The sequence below is a fragment of the Gouania willdenowi genome, chromosome 6 (assembly GCF_900634775.1).
Source record: "Gouania willdenowi chromosome 6, fGouWil2.1, whole genome shotgun sequence".
Lineage (NCBI taxonomy): Eukaryota > Metazoa > Chordata > Actinopteri > Blenniiformes > Gobiesocidae > Gouania > Gouania willdenowi.
The window spans coordinates 9,237,862-9,258,276 of NC_041049.1; the positions used below are offsets into that span (position 1 = coordinate 9,237,862).

Below are 20,415 nucleotides of genomic sequence, written 5' to 3' on the forward strand. Positions count from 1 at the left end.
CTGAAGAAAACACTTCCTGTTTGGATCCAACAAAATTAAAAGGAAACCACACAAATCAAATAAAGCCAGAGAAACAAGAAGAAGATTGTAATATTCTCCTGTAGAATAAATGTGTTGCAGTTTGATTCTTCCTCCCTAATTCTTTCTTACCCACTCCCTGGGACATTTAGGGGGTGGGCGACAACCAAAGGAAGGAAACAACCAAAATGGCTGATGAGATTTAGTGCTTTTGATTAGCACTTGACTGCAGGGCTAGGAATGAGAGGAAGCATGTGGATCTCGGCCAAGTGTGAGACCTGCTGGCATCACAAGCCTCTTTTCCCTCACACTTGTCTCACTGAGTCATCAATATCACTCACTTGGTTTTTTTTTTTTTTTTTAAATATAAGAGGCTCATGGAGTACTTTCTCACACCTTTTTTTTTATTTTTTATTTATTTGGCTGGTGTGGCACCACAGTCCTGTAATTTCACTGTTGAGAAAAAAGCAAGAACAAGAAGACTGAAATACTTGAGTACTTCATGCTCACTAATAATTCTGGAACTGGCATTTTCTGCCCAAACTATGACGTAGAATTTTATTTCATTTTTTTTAAACTAGAGGTCCAGCCATCATGTATCAGCCAGAAAACAAATTTTATCGGACTGCATCTAAAATCTCCGATATAAGCGCCCCCATAAGTTTTTGTCCCCACCCTCAGTTGTTCCCACCATATACTGACAGTAAAAAATTACTGAAGTGAAGTTGAATTGTTGACTATTGTTCTCTGTTTGAGTAACATCACTTGATCAAGCCTTTTCTAACATCCCACACTACAAAATGAGTAATAAAAGTATGTATGAATCATGATGATATTGTATCGGATCAATATTGGTATCGGCCAATACTCAAGGCCGCAATAATGGTATTGTATCGGACATGAAACAGTTGTATCGGGACAACCCTACTCTTTGACATTAATTCAATTTCAGAGTTAATGCTGTGTTCTGTTGAAGCAAGTTAAGGCAAGTTGCATTTGATCCATTTTTCAATTTCATCATTTTGAAAGAAGGGGTACCATGATGGGCATCCCCACGTAAATACATGGAACAAACAATATAGCACAATAAACAAGAACAGTATCTAAAGATGGGAGGGATGAAGGGCCTCCGACAGAAAAAAAAAAACAGAATTTACGTTCTGAAACAGAAAAAGCAATCGAGTCCAACAAAGCGATCTGATCCGTTATTTTCAATTTTTTTCTGTTCTTTATTAAAAATCGGGGATTGGCATGATTGTTGCAAAATGTAACAAATGTACAAATATGTGCAGTTCCGCACATAACATCATATGCATTATGTTTCAAGTAGTGGTAAGTTTCAGCTGCGCATGACTTTGTGCAAAACGTGAGGATGATTCACCGGCTGCCATTAACTTTAAAGATTTAAAAAACTAATGGTTTGGGAACATATGACAAAATTCTTTGATATTTTCCCCATTAAACAGGTGGTTGAGGTTCTAGCAGTGTGAATAACTGCTAGAACTTCAAACGAGATAGTTACGTCGCTAGAGCCACGTAATCTCACGTAACTATCCAGTTTGTGTAAATCATCTCAAACACTGTAGTTGACGATTAACCTTATTTAGCATGTTTGGGATGATTTCAGGAAGTAAAGTAAAAGGGAAAGATGATGAAACGGAAACAAAACAGAAAGGTTTAAAGGGACTCAGATGTGACGCAAAAGTGCATACACCATTAAACAGAATTTGTGAAATTTGATTAAAGAAAATTGGAGGCTCTACAGATGATACAGCCGTACAAGCCTTTATGGTTTTAAAGACTAAAAGACTGGTTCTAGCAGGTTTTTGAAAATGTGAGTATTGGATAGTTATCTGCTACAAATTAAATGCCAGAAACTGTTCATCAAACTAAACTAAACCAAATGAACAGATCAAACTGTTGTCATAGGGCTACATCAGGAGCTGTTATTGTGGAAAGAAAAGAGGAGATGTTTCGGCGACTGTGCTTATCAACATGCACCACCACCTCGCTATCTGGTAGCTACTGTTGTCTTGATATGTACCCTTCAACATGCATTCACAGTTGGATTACTCATCAGTTCTCACATCCACACAAACATTCAAACGTTCATGTGAAAGCCTGAGATAAAGACTAGAGAGCCCTTCTACTCCACCTCCACTGTGGGCCCTTAGAGCAAAGTGCTTAACTCCAAAACACTCCTCAGTTACTGGCCATTGCTCCTCTGAGGGGTGTAAAAGACAGAAGACCGATCATAAATATAACCTAGCTAAAGTAATCTACAAATATATTTAGTGTTACCTCTTATATAATAGCATTTGTTCCCACTGGCCATGCTGACTGCTTTGGTAATTGTGGTTGTTTTAAGCATAAGCCAGGAAATAAGAAGAAAGTCTCAGTCAGCAAATTGGACTAGGAATTGACCGATCTGGAATTTTTAGGGCCGATGCTGATACCGATATTTTTTTTCCATCAGCGTTAGCCGATGACTGATATGGACTGCCGATTTTCTTGAGCCGATATTTAGAGCCAATTCTACTTTTGCTCCATCAATTTACATCATAAAAATGGAACAAAATATTTAACAAATAATAAAAACAGGGGATGTAGAACAAGAACAAGTAAAAAATATGAACGAGAACTGTTCATTCTTGTCCTGAAAATAGCTGTGACTTAAGATTTATTTTTATTAACAGGATTATTGAGGATAAATATATATAATTATAGTACTAAACACAAATAGAAACCACAAATAATAGTCCATTCCAACACAACCTCAGAACATAAATTAGCAGAGGAAAATACCGTGATGTCAGATGCGCATTAAGCAATAAACTGTTTACGTTTCTGTTCTAAAGTGCATCAACATTAACAAGAACAAATATTCAAACAAGTAGTAAACTGCTTCTCAAAGTTAAAAACTTATCAGCGTAGCGCTGAGTGAGAAGCAGAGAGGGAAAGAAACACACACATGGACACGCCAAACCTCCAGCCAGCTGCTCGTTAACTACAAAGCTAAATTAACAGTTAAAAGATGCTTTGAAAGTTTAAAACCTGTTGGGATTGAAGAGCTTGCTTCACACTCTGCTGGGGGGGGGACTCTGCAGCCTCTGTCTCCAGCAACACGGAGCAACTTGTAGCAGTCGCTCTGTTAATAAAGTGGATCGGCGAACACAGCAGCGTGCATCGGCCAATGCCGATACACGTAAAACACGCAAATATTTTGGACATAACGAGGGTTGCAAAATATCTGACCTGCATATAACTTTTAGCGGTACTTAAAACATGTGACATAGGAATAATAAGTTTTACTGGGTTCGTTGCAGGCTTATATATTCAGATAGGACACACACATCTAACTCTGTGTATCACTTAGTTTTATTGCTATAATGTAACGATGCAACATCCCACATGGAGGATTCCCTGCCCTAAGCTAAAAAAAACATGAGCCATGGTCTGAATTTTGCACACGGTTACGTGTTGGTTACGTTTCAACAGACATCTATGCAGCAGAGATCACCGTAAGTTCAGTCTCCTGAAAGACACACTTGGCTGGAGTTTAGACAAACAGCTCTCCTAATATGATGGCTCGACCTTTGAAAGGAGGACATTAAAGTTTCATCAGATTTGTTCCACGTCCTCAGTGCCAATGAGTTAGAGTGTGAAATTAGATAAGAACAGAGCTGTATTTACCACAGCCGAAAAGTATAGGATGTGATAGTTTCCTAAAGGCAAATTAGCGCATTTATTGATTAGAAAAGGTAAATGTGTGAATACTGTATACAGTATGTGTGTAATGGGATCAGAGATGGAAACACTGATAGGTCATTTTTATGATTAAATACACAGTTGCTGTTATGAGAGTGCTTTAATGTTTTTCTTATGCCCAAACGACACAAAGTTGAGCTCCTTACTAGGGATGTAACAATTCACTCAACTCCCGATACGATTCGATTCACGATACTGGGTTCACAATACGATTCTCTCAAGGTTTATTTCACAAAATGGGACTGTAGACAAATGATGACTGAAAAATATTCCTTTATTTTTTTTGGGAAAAAAACTAGAAAATACTGTACTATTTTCCTTTTATTTTTCATTCTCAAAAGAATCCCTTGATAAACTATTCAAAACAATGTTCAATGCAATTTAACTAAAAATAAATGTTGAATGAAATAAATGAAGGAATAATACAAATGAAGAAGCCTATTAATTTAAATTCTAGTTCTATAGTAAACAATGCAAAACTGCATAAGTTATTTTTCTTTTTAAAAGTGCAACTGAAAATGTTTTTTGTGCCTTAAAAAAACAGTCATTGCACTGTATTTACGTCAGATATTTGTTTGGACCAGCAGAGGGCGCTGGTAACCCAGTGGTCGGTTGGCATGCAGATATTCTTGCAGTGAAGAAGAGATGCTACGCACTAGCAGACAGAGCTAATAGGAAAACGTGACTTTTACAGATATTCACGTAATATTACAGATATTCTTTCGGTGCTAAAGGGGTAAGGAATCATTTATGAACATGTTTAAGAGTAGAAGGCAGCCAGAAAGAAAGTAGTAGCAGATTCTGCCCACCGCCTACACTGCTGGACAAGAGAAGGGATAAATATATAGCGCCCTCTGCTGTTTAAAAAAAGTACTGCGATTCAATTTTCAGAGCATCGATGTGAACCGTGATACCTATGAATCGTTTTTTAACTGCCTTATGATTAATCGTAAGGCAGTTAAAAATCTGCCTTACGATTAATCGTAAGGCAGTGTAAGGAATTTGTGTAAGGAATCTCTATTCCTTACACAAATGCTCTTTATCTCAGTTGCCATAGTTGCTGCCGCAGTTGCCGCACACACACTGCGACTTTGGTCGACTCTGGCCTCTTATTTTTGAAGCAAATCTAATGTACAGTGTCTTAGTATTATTGTCCTCAATTATATCTCTTTCAGGTTTAAATTGGAAAGGTTCTGCACATTAGGGTAAATGAATGGGGGCCGAGGGTGGAGAAACCACTTAACATTACTAACTACCCAGGCATTGCGACGCAATTAACGATGGCGACCTACTAGTGGAAATAGTTTTTGTATCTTCATAAATACAAACACTTTTCTATACTGCGTATGATTGAGAGGGAGATATTTATTCACGTTATTTTTTATTAAATGTTTTCACTTCTGATTTTAATATTTTAAACAGTTTAATGTTTTCTGTTGCCATCTTAATCATGTAAAGCACATAACACATTGCCATGTGTTTATGAAATGCGCTATACAAATATATTTGGCTTGCCTTGCCTAAGATATATAGAGGGGTTTTATTACAAATTTTACATTTCTGGCACAAACATTGACCAACCATGTATATGCCAACATCTTGGTAGCCGGGGTTCGCTTTAAGGTCAATGGGATTTTCTAAACTGATTGTCTTTGAGAAGCAAGAGTGATTGTCCAATATCATGGCTCCTCGTGTAGATTTAGCTAAGCGTGTTTAGAAGCTGTATAGACGAGTATAAGTACTGCCAATATAAAAACGTTCTACAGATGACAAAGGTGAGTTTAAGACAATAAGAAAATTACACATATCTACTGCAGAGGTATGTGCTGTGAGAAGCACTCATGCCTTGAAGACAAATTAGTTAAAAATGTAATTCAGTATGGTTGACATTTACTCTAAAAATCTGTAAAACACCTAAATATCTCATATACAGTTAAAGTTACAGGCAAAGTTATGTAAAAAGTACAGCGAGCTTGGCTTAGCTAACATTATCTTTCACTGTATGCAGTTCTGTTAGACCAAAACTTTTCAATCCATCATCCACTGACTTGCATGTTTAATATCTAAAGTAGAAGAACTCATTGTGATTTTTATCTGAGTGACTCACTAATCCACTCCTAATAAAAAGTGAACTGCTTCCCTTCGTCAGTGAGATGCAGACTTGCAGATTTGTGTGATAAGCCAATTCAGGAAGAGAGACGATGACTCAGCATTTAAGCACTGCTGTCATACAGTACATCTGGCCACATTAGCCCTTCGTCTTTCACTATGGCACCATGTCCTTTCAAGCTGGGCAAGCATTGTAAAAAATAAGCTTGACACTGATTGTAGAGAAAGGTGTAGCCTTCTTGATTATTGTATAAGTATTAGCTAATTTCCCATAGCAAAACCAGCCCTTTTATTTCTTTACTAGCTAAAACGGCTAGCAAGGACTAGGGTCGGAATATTAGGGTATTTCACAATACCATACACCACAGATGGGCAACTTTTATCACAGTGGGGCCACAAAAAAGTGATTGTCTGATCCGAGGGCCACATTTATCAACATTCAAGTCAGCATTTAGAATAAAGACCGATCTGAGCATTAATAAAACATTGTTGTTTCCGGTCATTTGTATGTGATTTTTGTATATTTTTCTTTCATTTTGTGTGGTTTGGAGAATTCTTTTGTCAACACATGTTTTCAGAGTTTTTCGGTGTTGTTTGGTGTATTTTTATGTAATTTTGTTTTGGTCTCTTTTGAATGTATTTTTGTTTTTTGCCATTTTTCTTGACCTGTTATGTACAGTCATGGCAAAAAATATTGGCACCCCTGCACTTTTGTCAGATAATGCACCACTTCTCCCATAAAAATTGTTGAAATTACAAAAGCATTGGTATTCACATGTTAATTTCTTCTGTTTGCAATGGAACAACACAAAAAAGCAGAGAAAAATCTGATATTCTACACAGAACTCCAAAAATGGACTGGACAAAATTATTGGCACCCTCAACCTAATATTTGGTAGCACACCCTTTGGAAGGAAACAACTGAAATCAATCGTTTTCTGTAACCATCAATGAGTTTCTTATACCTCTTTACCAGAATTTTGGACCACTCTTCTTTTGCCAACTGCTCCAGGCCCCTTAGATTTGAAGGGTGCCTTCTCCCAACTGCTGTTTTGAGATGTCACAGGTGTTCTATGGGATATAGATCTGGACTCATTGCTGGCCACTTCAGCGCTGGCCAAATTCACTCTCCAGCGCTTTGTCTTAAGCCATTTCTGGGTGTTTTTTTAAGTGTGCTTTGGGTCATTGACCTGCTGGAGGACCCATGACCTCTGACAGAGACCCAGCTTTCTGACACTGGGCCCTACATTGTGACCCAAAAGTCTTTGGTAGTCTTCAGATTTCATGATGCCATGCACACAGTCAAGGCATCCAGTGCCAGAAGCAGCAAAGCAACCCCAAAACATCAGTGAACCTCCGCCATGTTTGACCATAGGGTCCGTGTTCTTTTCTTTGAAGGCCTTATTTTCGTTTTCTGTAAACAGTGCAATGATGTGCTTTACCAAAAAGCTCTACTTTGGTCTCATCTGTTCACAGGACATTTTCCCAGAAGGATTTTGACTTCCTCAGGTAAGTTTTGGCAAACCCCAGTCTCAAAATTTAAAATGTACTTGAGCTTAATCTGTTTGAAAAATATTCTGGATTTACAGTGCATTCCTGATCTGCAACTGTCAAAAACCAAAGGTCAACCATTCTCAATATTTGCAAGTACCGTTGCTTATTTCAGTTGATATTATTCAAAATAATAAACTAAATTATCACTCTTTGAATCGGTTTTTTGTTGAACTAATGCAGGCACAAGCAGAATAAAATCAACAAAGAAAAGTCCAAGTAGGTTATCTAACCTAAGTAACCCTTTAAAAAAAATGTTTTATTCATAATCTGACCCTCACTCTGATCTCAGGAGGGCCTTAAAAATGAGTTTCCATCCCTTGTTTTCACATTTTCCTCACAAATCAGAATAAAAATCTCACAGTGGAGAATTCTCAAGATTCCCCAACGGAATCGAGTGAGGACGACACCATCCTGAATATTCTACAACATTTCAACTTCTTCAGCAAACTGGATGTGAATGAGTCTCGACATGGGCTGTCAAAGCAGAACAGCTTATCACAAAACACTTTTTCACATTGTGTGATGCAGTAGCAGTCACGGCCCACTCAAAGATAAGATACAGACTGTAATCCAATACAGGAAATGAGTGCTAACTTTAGAAAAGTTGTTTCACTCTCCAACTGCTGAACCAGGATGTTAACATGGAGGACAGTTGCCTTTTCTATGATCTTACAAGCTCTTAAACTCATTGAATATTGATCTGAAAATGTCCCCAACCACAACAATACACAGCTCAATATCCAATCACAGCGATTTCACTGATACATTCTACCACAGAACTACACATACAGTCTATAGATCCACATGTCATCTGTTCCCACCCAAATATCACAGCAGTGACTCCACCATTAAACATGTACACTCTCATCTTATCAAGTTGAGAAGTCCTGGTTTTCAGCGCTGATAATATGATTTAAAGCCCTCACTCCTCCTTCAGTCCTGCTAATTTGGGCTTCTAATGTGTTTTTAAAGGGAAGAAGAGGCTAACATTAGCAGTGAAAACAGAAGGAACACATAGAAGTGTGAGGATGTTGGCATTGGCGTAATGAAGCTTCTAGGGGATGCAAATGATGTTTGAGTTTCAGCCTGTTTTTAAACTTACTGACAGCTTTTATGCAAACTTATCACTGATGTTTGGGGCTATCTTTTATGTAAAAAGGCATGAGTGAGTGATAATGCTCATTAATATATTTTCTGTGCTAACTTGTCCTTTTCAGGGTTGTGCGGTTTAACGCAGGTCAAGCAAAGAGAGTGGGATATGTAGACTAGGGGTGTGCCAAAATATCGATATATCGCCCTATTTCGTCTTGCGGTACGTTATCAACATACTCTCGCCGAATAACAATTTTTAATTTTTTTTTTCTTTTTACACAAGTTAAGTACTAAGCACAATATAAATGTTCTCAGGTTTTTAAGTTTACAAAGAACACATTATTTATTAGTATTAGCACTGGAATGTACTGTATGTGCAGTATGCAGTGCAGGGTTAAGTTTAACTTTACACATGATGGCAAGTAAAAGTTCAAATGTGTGCCCAGGTTTTCATAGACCACCCAGTTGTTTACGTATATTATAATGCACTGACCGAAATGTTTATTTTTCATATGCAGTTTTCATAAAAACAAGTTCATTCTGCTTTTGAAGCAGCACTGATATGTGTCCATGTTTACAGAGAAGATGATAGCACTAGCACTGAAATTATTATTTTCTGCATTCATTTTGTTTTTAATGATTTAAAGTTAATTTGCACAAACATCATTGCCAATATTTTGGTGAAGCATTATTTTGTATCAGTCTTCCCTTAAAGACTTAAACATTGGTTGTGGTCAGTGTGTGTTAAGTATACACTTTGTTTTACTTGGCTGTCATTCATGTGAAATTGATTGACAATGTTTTGTAATTCCTGTGAAATGGATTCAGTGCCGTCAATAAATTCTGAATTTCTTCAGTGTCAGATATCGTAATGTATCGTGGATGAAATTTCTCACGATATATCTATTATCGCAGAATTGCTGTATTGTGATAATCATCATCATGGGCAAAAATATCGCGGTGAATCGTATCGCGATGTACCTGGCGATACCCAGCCCTAATGCAGCCCTAATGCAGACCCAGACCCATGAGGGAGCCATTATATGTAGGACAATCATGTTTAGGGTGCTAGGATATTCTGGTTTAAAATTTTAAAAAACTGCACTCAGAGAGCGCAAACCTCGGCCAAGCTCCAAATTTCCTCTATGCCAGATATCAGTAACTATCATAATCCAACAAACATTCACACTTCCATTAACAACAATACAGTAGGTCCAAATGTATGGAAACCCCAATCTGAATCCGATCTGGATGAAACTCAGCAGCAAAACTGAAGAACCAACTTCACATAACTGAGTCAAATTTCCTAAAGATCGGTAAATTACAATCCGAAATATGAATTTGCCAATGATGACCGATAGGGATTCTTTTGGTTCATGAAAGTGATCCAGAATAAATATATTGACCCCGATCCTCTCCAAAATTGAATGAAATTCATGGAATAAGGTCTATTTTTGGTTTCAAATTTTGTCAAAAACCATATGCTTTTGACGTAATCAAACAGACAAACAAACAAATGAATAACGCTGGTAAAAATATCACCTGCTTGGAGGTAATAAAAATGTTTAAAATGTGGAAAATTAAGGATATAACCCTCTTAAAAACAAACTAAGTGTTGCCAATTGATGGACAAATGGCCCTTAATCAGTATTGTAAAAAATATCTCAACAGCTCTTATTTCACAGTTCTGCACAGTACATTTTGATAATATATTCAGACACAATATTTCAGACTGTAACTTCAAGTTTTTTTGTTTGTTCGTCTGGGCACAAATCAAGGGATTGGTGTGATTTCTTCCTCTGATGACTGTTTTTTTCATTCTTTGCAGTCACAGTACTTCCAGTCCAAAAACATTGCATCAACATTGTCGTATCAGCATGTTTTGTTACCTGAACTTCTAAACTGTCTTTTAAGGTTTAAAACTTACACAGATGGACTTGGATCAGCCTTTCCCCCCCTGATTTATGTCCACGTTTGACCTCTCACTCCAAACCTCTTACCACCAACAGGGCCACCCTCACCACCACATCTACCTCTTTCACACCTGACGTGTCAAACGGCTTGGGTACGTCCCAACAGGACTAACAGTTTCCATGGTATCACCTCCCTCTGCAGGTGTCTGAACACTTTCAATCAGAGGACACTAAACTGTTGTGACGCTTGCAAGTATTTGTACTCACTGCTGAGAAATCCCACCTGCTGGTTGAAAACCTGTGCATTAATCACCAACAACTTTGCTCAGAATGTGAAACACAATGTTATGCATGATTAATTAAAATGAGCTGCTGGTTTACGAGCTATGTTTACAAAAAATAGTACTAAGTTAATCTAATAAGGTATTAATAATGATCAAGATGTTAGAGGGATGACACAGATCTACAGATTACACATCTCAGTCACCTTCTGTTATTTGTTTTTTACACATTACACTTCATTTCTGCAACTAAATCATATTAGTTCCAGCAGATTAGGTTAGATTTGAGTTAGTACACTCAAAGATTCAAACATGTGATTCTCTAATTACGTAAGCCAGTGTTTCTCAAATGGGGGTATGCCATTGCACTATAGGGGGTACTTGAGAGAGAGGGAGAGAGAGAGGAAAAAAACAACAAATGAAAGAAATAAAAATATGGGGTTTAATGTTTATATTTAGTTAAAAAATGTGTGTTATCATTCATTCATTCCATCATTACAATCTATAGTTGTTTTTTTTTTTTTTTTACAGAATTCTGAGTCAAATGTTGTAGTCAGACAAAGGGGGTACTTGGATTAAAAAAAAAGAGAAAGGGGGTACTTGAGCCAAAAAAAATCTGAGAACCACTGGCGTAAGCCATTAACACAAAGTGTAAATGTTAAACCAAACTATGCACCTGTACCTCACGAGTCCCACAAATAACGGATAATTTTGCATTGATGTATAAATAGAAGCTTTCCAACCCTCTGACCGAAATGCTCAATTATCGTCAATCTCCCCGCCTACACAGCAGACTACTGTTAGTGTTGTGCTGAGCGTTAATATCCCTGATGGCTACACAGCGTGTACAGTGAGATCTGAACACTGGCATTAACAGCTTTTGTGTCTCGACACAACTCCATTAAGGGCCTTAAGAGAAGCCATCATAGGCCATCACGGCGGGTCCTCCTTTTTGAGCCTCTTTCAAAGGATAACACATCAGATGGGCTTTTGTCATCTCACTGAAGAGACTCAACACACTCAAACCTTTCTAGGAAGGCTTCTGGGAAGGCTTTTCGTAATTAGGAGTGAGTTTACGAGAATTTTCAACAGTTCTTCCAGAGGCAGGTCAATGTCTGCTCTAAATCACAACAATGTGTCCTAATGGGGTCATGTTTAGGAGCAAACATGCTGAGAAGCCAACCCTAAACTGTAGCCATGAATGACTAACATCAATTCAGACATAGTTTAGGTCTCAAAGATAAGAAAAATCTTAGGTATTTCATCGGAAAAACAGGAGAATTTCCTCACAAAGGTTGAGATACATTTGTCATCAATGGTCATGTGACTTGAACTTGCATTGCATTGTGGGATTGCAAGGATCATAGAAGAATGTAAAGATGGCATCAAAGCGGAAAAGATTAATGCAGATTCTGGAAGAAAGACAGCAAGGATAGTTCAAAGGAGCAGCATTGTTTTTTGTGATTTCGCCGCAACTTACATGAAATGAGTCGTGTTTTCACGCCAAATTTACGATGTGAGAATAGACTGCAATGTTTGAAGTTACATTTCTGATATTTTTCTTCGTGTTTTTGTTTCTTCACCAGAAAAGGAAGACAGTTATTCACTTGATGTGATTTCAGTTGTGGTTTTGTTTATGGTGTTCCCCATGATACGACGTCACTTGGCGAGATATCAAATGTCATCTGTCTTTCAGTGTTTATGTGGAAAGCAACAAAATCAACCTTTAGCGATGGTACGCCGTAAAAATACCAGAAATATCACTTTGGCCACATTTTTGGGGACACACTGGCATCTGCATTGGATGACAACAAATTTGGATAAAATAGAGATACAGTTTATACAGGTTTTTGATAATGTTATCTTGTTGTGAAAGAGTAGTAAAAGTTGGCATTCTTTGTGTTTTCCACTTCGGTGTGTGAATCACAATAAATAGTCCAGCTACCTGTTCTACACATCAGTGTCTCTGTATCACAAAGGACGTCCAACCCAGATTCATTAAATGTACATATACACATTTTTGTACAAGTTAATGAAATGATCATATCACTAATTTTATTTCACTAACTTTCCATCATCCTTAAACTGTAGAACATGACCTGTTTCTCCACATATGTAAACAAGTAGGAAGGGCCCGTGCTGAGTTTACAGCTTTAAAACATGCTCCCACAGCTTCGTAGTGCATTTCCATGTGCCGATGGGCTTCCTTTACAAAAAGGGGCTCTGGACCAGACAGCTGTTAGCTATTGCCAATGTTGCCTGGACAACTGTGCAATGGAAAATTGTTGGGAATTTCCATGTGGCAGAGGAGCATGTACAGAATGACCCAGCTTTGGGGACGTGGCCACCAGCTGAGTCTGTTTTCTCCCCATTAGGAAAGCAGACGCTAAGCAAGAAGTATACAATATTAGAAGGGAACTGGAGATTAATGGGAAGTCCCCTCGACACGACACGCAACTGTGCAGTATCTACATCTTTATGTCTAAATTAGGACACTGAAGGACTTTGCTATATATAACCAGAGTTGAGACAGAGCCAAAGAAGATCTTAGAGTTAGTAAGAGTCAAAAAACTTTGTACAACTTGGTGAATAAAAGACTCAAAGATGTGATTCCAGGGCAGATTGAAAGAGAGATCTTGAAAGCAAGTAAACAGGCCAAATATGAAAATGGAGCATTGATTTTTACCACCGTGCGTGTTTCAGTAACAGATACAACCCGTCAGCTGCATGATTGTGGGTGACAGAATGTCTCCTGAAATATACCTGCGTGCACCAACTCCCTTTTGGCCAAGAAATGCTGAGTATCAATGAAACCTAAGGCCGACTTCCATCTGCTGCTCATTACATTGAGTCCATCCTCTGAACATCCACCAGTCTGTCTTTACCAGTGGGCGTGCACCGTAGCTGTTCCCACTCCACGTTCTTTTTTTTTTTTTTTTGAAGCCAAATACGGCGCTAAGGGGCACTTCCATCTTACAAATTGCACGTCATTTGGATCCCCTCTGCGCAGTAGGGTCCGGCGGGAGGAGCCCTAGTAACACGCCCCGCCCATTTAGCGTATTGCACTGATGACTTCCAGTACCCCCTTTCTCTAATTTCTGACTCCAAGTACCCTTTGTCCGACTACAACATTTTGCTCAGAATATTATGTATAACAAATAATTGAACATAATGATTGAATAAATCAACAATAACACACATTTTAATTAATTAATGGAATGAAACAGTACTTAGAGCCTCTTGAATAGATGTATTTCTATAGTTTTTGATCATTTCCCATCATCTCCCGCCTTGTGTGGGACTAAGATTATTCAGTTTATGTTCTGATCAAGATCATTATTATGATTAATATTTTTAACTAAAAATAAACAATTCAAACCTCATATTTGTAATGCTTTCATTTGTTAATTTTAGACTCTCACTCTCTCAAGTACCCCCTGCAGTGCCATTGTGTACCCCTAGGGGTACAGATACCCCCATTTGAGAAACACTGCTACAACAACACATAATTACCTTCACTGCTAGAAAAAGCCTCAATAAAAAAAAAAAAAAATTAAAAAATCATATTATTAAAAAAACAAAACAAACTGTCATTATTGTTGATTAGCGACTGGCTAAATCTACTTCTGCTATTACATAGGAAGTTTTTTTTCCATAATTGGATCTGAAATACAGCATAAATAAGGCTTAAATTATATTACATTATCTCTATAACAATGAGACCAGTTTAAAAAGACTAATTTTATACAATTATTCGCAAATAATGATGACCCAGTTGGATCTGCAGTAGGAATCTAACATTTTGAAGGAAATAATAAATGCAATTTTAGCTGTATTCCTCCTTGGTCAGGTACGTAGAAAGCACTGGAAATATTAAGATGTAAAGGTTGTTGACCTGGATGTCGAAATCTAAATAGTTTGATATACAAAGTTGTACATTTCTCTAAGTAATTACTAATCAGGAGAAAGTCATGCTAATGTGATTTATTTTCACAAGTTGTTACGTTTCATAAATAATCATTGTTGGCATTGTTGACTGGTAAAATCCCTGTGTGAGGTGGACGCTGGAAAAATAATGCTAGCTCAGGAAAACTTAAATAGTTCATTTGGCTCTCCGTCCAAAGCTTTCATATTAGCATTTTGAACATTATTTGGCTAATGATTTTCTTTTTCTAGTCTGGGCCTGGAGTCTCATCATCCTGAGCTTTTGGGTCAAACATTAATTTACGGAAACCAAACTTTAAAAAGTCTCAATAAAATACCTCCCAAAAATCACAAATTGCATCTTTCACACTGTGGTTTTAGAAGATGACACCAACTGACCAAAACTATCCATGTGATTAATTCTCCAAATTTCGATCTTGATCTTTATTTTTACAGATATATCTACTCGTGTATCTACGCTGTGACCACAAAGAATCTGTCTCCAACACATGCTGTCGGTTTGGATCAAGACGCTCCTCGCGTTATTCACACAGATCGCCAAAGAGGAGGCTGCAAACATGAGAAGCTTGGTTCTATAGCTGGTTGAGCATGAAATCTAGTTAGCCTTTTTAAAAACAAAACAAGTGAAAGTGGGTGAAACAGAACGGGGGGGGGGCACACTAAGAAGAAAGTAAAGGAGGTAAAAATAGCTGGGTCCAAATGTTGAGTGTTAGCGTAGCATTAGTTAATCTAATAGCAAGACCTTGTTGTAAATGCGATAAAAATGCACACTATTCTGACGTTCCCTTTAGGATGATTTGGTTCGGCATTAAAGCTGACACTATTGATATTATTATTTTTTTTATTAGATAAAATCACTTCGGAACACCCGTCTCCGTGACTCCACATCCCAATATGCAATGCGCTAAAATCTCAACAAACGGAGGCTGTGTTCGAAATCGCATACCAACGTACTACTCATACTAAGTCTGACCTCATAATAAGTATGTAGTGCGTTCCCATTAGATAGTTTGAAAAGACAGAGTACGTGAGGGACATATAGTATACATACCCCATGATGCATTGCAAGCGGAATGTAAAATTGTCCTGGGACCGACTTCGAGCTAAAAATCCAACATTCCCTTTTCAAAATAAAAGCATCTCTTCCATTAGTTTTTTTTTTTTTTTTTTTTTTAAACCCTTTTGTAAATAGGGCTTTTGTTTTCCGGAGGTTTTGTCAGTAGCACAATGACAAGTCTCCAAAAATCTCCGAAACGTCGTCATGAAATGTATTATAATTGGTCACTTCTTGCTGAAAATACTTCCAGAACTTTCAAAGGTGGAGAATCAACGGAGATATTTAGCCTCAGTGTGCTTCAGGTTTTTCTCGTTGTAAGTTCAAAATGCATCTTGGGAAACTTGGAAGTATACTTTAGTGGGAATGCTCATCATCCCGACCATACTTATAGTATATAGTAAACAGTATATATTAATTGAGTTTGTTGTTTGTAGTACGGAGTACGCCATTTCGAACACAGCCGGAGTATTAACGGTGGAGATAAAAACAAAACTTTTAAGCTGTAATTTCGACCTTTTTCCTTTCTCTTTCTGACTAAATGATATTTCGATTTACTGATCTATAGCTGGGTTTTCATTACAGATTTTCGGAAAATAAAAGCAACATTTCTAAATGTCAACAAAGTGTAATTGCGCTTTGAACGTGTTTCCGATTAAGGTTGTTTTGCGCAGGAGCCTAGTAACTCCCGTGAAATCTCATCCCGCGAGACTTTGCTGCAGGACAATTGATGCTCCAAATGTTCTTATAACACTCCGTATTCCTTTGTTGTTTCACGTCTAATGTGTCAGTGATAAATTTTAAGTATAATGCTAGGAAATGTCCCGGTCTCCTCTTCGGTTTACATGTACCGCGCCATTTTTACTCGGAGAGAAGTGGTCATGTGACCATGTACGTCACGCTCTATGACATGTATTTGCGGAAAAAGTGTTTCCATAGCACTTTTGCGACACATTTTAATATCAAAACGTCTGAAAAACCTCCTCGTGAAAGTGTTATTTAAGTATTTTTTCGAAAATTCAAGCGTTTCCTTTAAATGTTTTTGTTAGATTTTGTGCATTTCCAAGGATAATGGAAACGCAGCTTATGAGGCATATACTATGACTTTAACTAATAGAAAATTATCAGGGGGAGCAGCTTTAAACCAACCAGGCCACTAATCTAATCTTTGGATATCTACCCTTCCCGCTTCTAGTCCTTCTCTATCGTGTGTTTTTATCTCTATATTCTAGTTCTGAGATCTCTGAGGCTTGGTCTGTGACATCAGACTTTGTATTTTAGATACAACGATTCTAATCATCTGCCCTCGAGCAACAAAAAAGGAGAGCAGGATGGATAAATAGACAACAGAAATAAGATGGACAGGGAGAGGCCGAGTCAGAAACATGGAGGGCGGGGCCAAGAGTCGGAGAGGGGACACAGATCTGTAACAGGCAGAAGCTGGAATGTGAGGTTTGAGATGGAGCCCAGCACAGTGAGACAGTCACAGTACGAGTGGAGTGTGACGAGGAAGGAAGGGAGGAAAGCACACACACATTTCCGCCTTGCCCTTCTACTTTCTCCTCTTTGCTTCCACCTTGAGGGGTCAAAGTGAAGCTTGTCATTCACAATCAGCATCATTACAACAAACCACATCGAGATACAGTTGCTCTAAGTCACAGAGTGAGTTAGATGATCCGTGGAGAAGAAATCAGGATTGAATTCACACGCACTGGCTAAGAATCAACGATGTTGACAGATGATGATTATTTTCATAATCAAAATTCTAATTCTTCAGTTAATTCTGATTCCCAAAGACAGACAACCGGGCTACGGCTGAGCTTGTTTGCCAGGCCAATGTGGATATCATGTCAGCTACCGAGCCCACAGATCAATCCACTTAGTGCCCATGAAATATAGGGAGTGGGCTGGCCTAGTCTGACATCATCGTGTTTAGCCATTAGGCTAAGTACCAGCGTGGCTCACCGGCTCTCTGGGAGGAATTCAGAAAATTCAGCCTCAGTATTGTCTTGATTTCTTTTAGAAGCATCTGGAAATAACCCAAAACCTGTTGAATCGATTGTTTTGTAAAGCAAGTTTGCAATCAGTGATGTTGTATCCCTGCCAATTTAGATATACAATATAATCTGTTTGGAATAAACATTGTAAAATTAATTCAGATAATGGATCAACTCAATCATACAATTTAAACCAAATTATGCAGAGTAAGCAGAAATATTACACCTCGTAGTTAAGATCAAACCACTTTAACCAGTAATTCCCAACCTGGGCTGTGCACATTATCACATCAAAGACAAACAATATTAATCAATTAATTCCAAAGATAGTAATATTAGGCAGCTTCTTCAGCCTGGATAATAATGTCTGAATACAAGGGAATTAAATATGGTGAATAATTTAAAAAAAATAATAATAATAAATTGTTATATTTTGTTTTTTACCTGAATGCTGGGAAATTGTAAAACCATTACTCACTATTGAAATGGTTTTGAGCATTTGTGCCAAACTCTCAGCCTTCAAGCCAAATCTGGCCCGACAAAGTGTCTAATCTGAGTTTGCAAAACAAAAGTTTGGGCCAAAGCCTTTCATATAACAGCCCACGATTTATATACAGTATTTGTTATGAATTCTCTGCACCTTTGATTGAATCACCATTAACTGTGAATATTAGATGGTTAATATTATCAATGGGTGTTACACAATCTCCTTCTCCTTTCTCGTCACAATGTGGGTTTTAATTAATACTTAAAGTTAAAATCAAATAGATAGTATTGGAAATGTCTCATTTAAGTGGGGATGTTCAATATTATCATTTTTGACCATAGCCGACACACATATACATATATATATATATATACACACAGATGTCCTCCCTGCCAACCTAATTTTAGGTCACACAGTATAACTCTCCATGGCAATAACAAGTTATGGCTACTTTTAATGTGATGTTCCACTCAATGAATTCAACAAAATAAGAGTGTTTAATGAGTATCAGTTACTCAATATCTGATGTAAACCGATACGGCTAATATCGGTGATCCAATAATATTGCCGATCTCTAATTTTAAATTATGTCAACTAATCAACGACTAATGACAATTTGAGATTCCAACAGTATCAGTATCTTCTCAGTACTGTAGGAGCCAACTACAAACATGGTGAAATAAGATCTAAAAATGACCAAAGATATAAATTACACTATATCAAATAACAGAAAAATAATAAAAGTCCACATATTGAAGAAAAATGAAGTTTTACAGATTTGCATTTTAATGAATCAGCAGACCAGGGTTAGATTATGTGATCTAATAACGCAAGTGTCAAACTCAAGGCTCGGGGGCCAAATCCGGCCCTTTCGATCATCCAATTTGGACGGCAGGAGATAGCAAAAATGAGGAAACATTAACTTTTGTGTAAATTACCAAATAATCCAATTGTAAATTTCTCAAATTCACCAATTATAATTAAACTCTACTACATTTTTAGGGGCTTGCAGTTTTCCCTTGTTTATATCACATCAATGAAGTCATTTTTAATTGAAAATTGGGGAAATAACTCTAAATCTTGCAATTTCTAAAAAAAAAAAAAAAAAAAAATCCACAAAATTCCTCTGAATTAAACAAAAATTGGTTATAAAATGAAGAATTCTTTAAGAGAAGACCCTGCAGAGACTGATATTAAAAACTAGGGCACAATGATGTTAAAACTGTTCTTTCCCCCCTCCTAAAATCAAAGTGGTCCATATTTGGCCCCTGAACTAAAATGAGTTTAACACCCCTGTAATAATATATTCCCAGTTTCAGGTTTCCTGTGACTCAGTAAAAGTTTAGACCTTTCCAAAGATGATTGGTGTGACAGCCAAAAACATCAGCTTTAAATAAAGTCCAGCTTTTTCCTCTAAACACACAGACATCAACACTTCATGCATGTGTTCTATAGTAAAGTACAGTAAGTTGTTCTTTCTGCTACTAATAAAAACTAGCCAGTGGTTTCAGAGCCAACAGGCTGTTGGAAAGCTCCACTCACATCTGCGCTGTTGGGAATTGTCCGGTCGACGCAGACGAAATGCTTGAGATGATTAAGAACAAACAGACGGAATAATCCATAGCTGCTGTTTTTATTTCCCAACAAAAGTGTATCCAGGCGGGGAGGTGACGCCAAATAATGTCCACAGATCCAACGGAGATGTGCGCGTTCCCAGCCGATCGGCTCACACGGCCATCGGTGCGCGTTTGGATACAAATCTCATCTGGTATCTACACCCCCCACCATCTACCCTCCCACCCCCATGAGCAGGCTGAGGAGTGTGCTTTTCTTAGATTCACCGCGCGTGTGCGTGAGTGCGTGTGTTTGATAGTCTCACTGCTTTAGGCACTGCTGCGGTGTGTGTGTCAAAAACTGAAAGGGGGCGGAGTGCGCTATGGTCCCCAGTTTGGCCAGTAGAGCGGTGCCATTACGCACCAACAAACAGTCACCAAAATCACTTTCTATGAAAGTGGAAAGTGGCGTGTACATTCATTCTAAATGTTTTTATTCTCTTGGACAAAGTTTTACAGACACTGATATGTTTTAATCCGCCAATTCAACAGATGCTCCCCATTCATTCTAAATGAAAACCCTTGACTCTAAAAATGCTATTTTCTGTTTTGGTTGGCTTCTTGAGCACAGAGCCACGCCCCCT

At 37.8% G+C, this 20,415-nt stretch overlaps 1 protein-coding gene across 3 annotated transcripts in view; it reads right to left on the reverse strand.

Annotated features, from left to right (window-relative positions):
• Positions 1 to 20,038, reverse strand: part of cacna2d1a (calcium channel, voltage-dependent, alpha 2/delta subunit 1a) — a 132,678-nt gene extending 112,640 nt beyond the window's left edge. For 2 of the 3 annotated variants that reach the window (XM_028448508.1, XM_028448507.1), the window contains exon 1: positions 19,761 to 20,038. In XM_028448508.1, coding sequence (XP_028304309.1) covers positions 19,761 to 19,840 — 80 coding nt within the window. In that variant the 5' untranslated portion in view covers positions 19,841 to 20,038. The remainder of the gene's footprint in view (positions 1 to 19,760) is intronic. The other variant, XM_028448506.1, reaches the window with a different exon arrangement.
• Between the last annotated feature and the right edge of the window lie 377 nt (positions 20,039 to 20,415).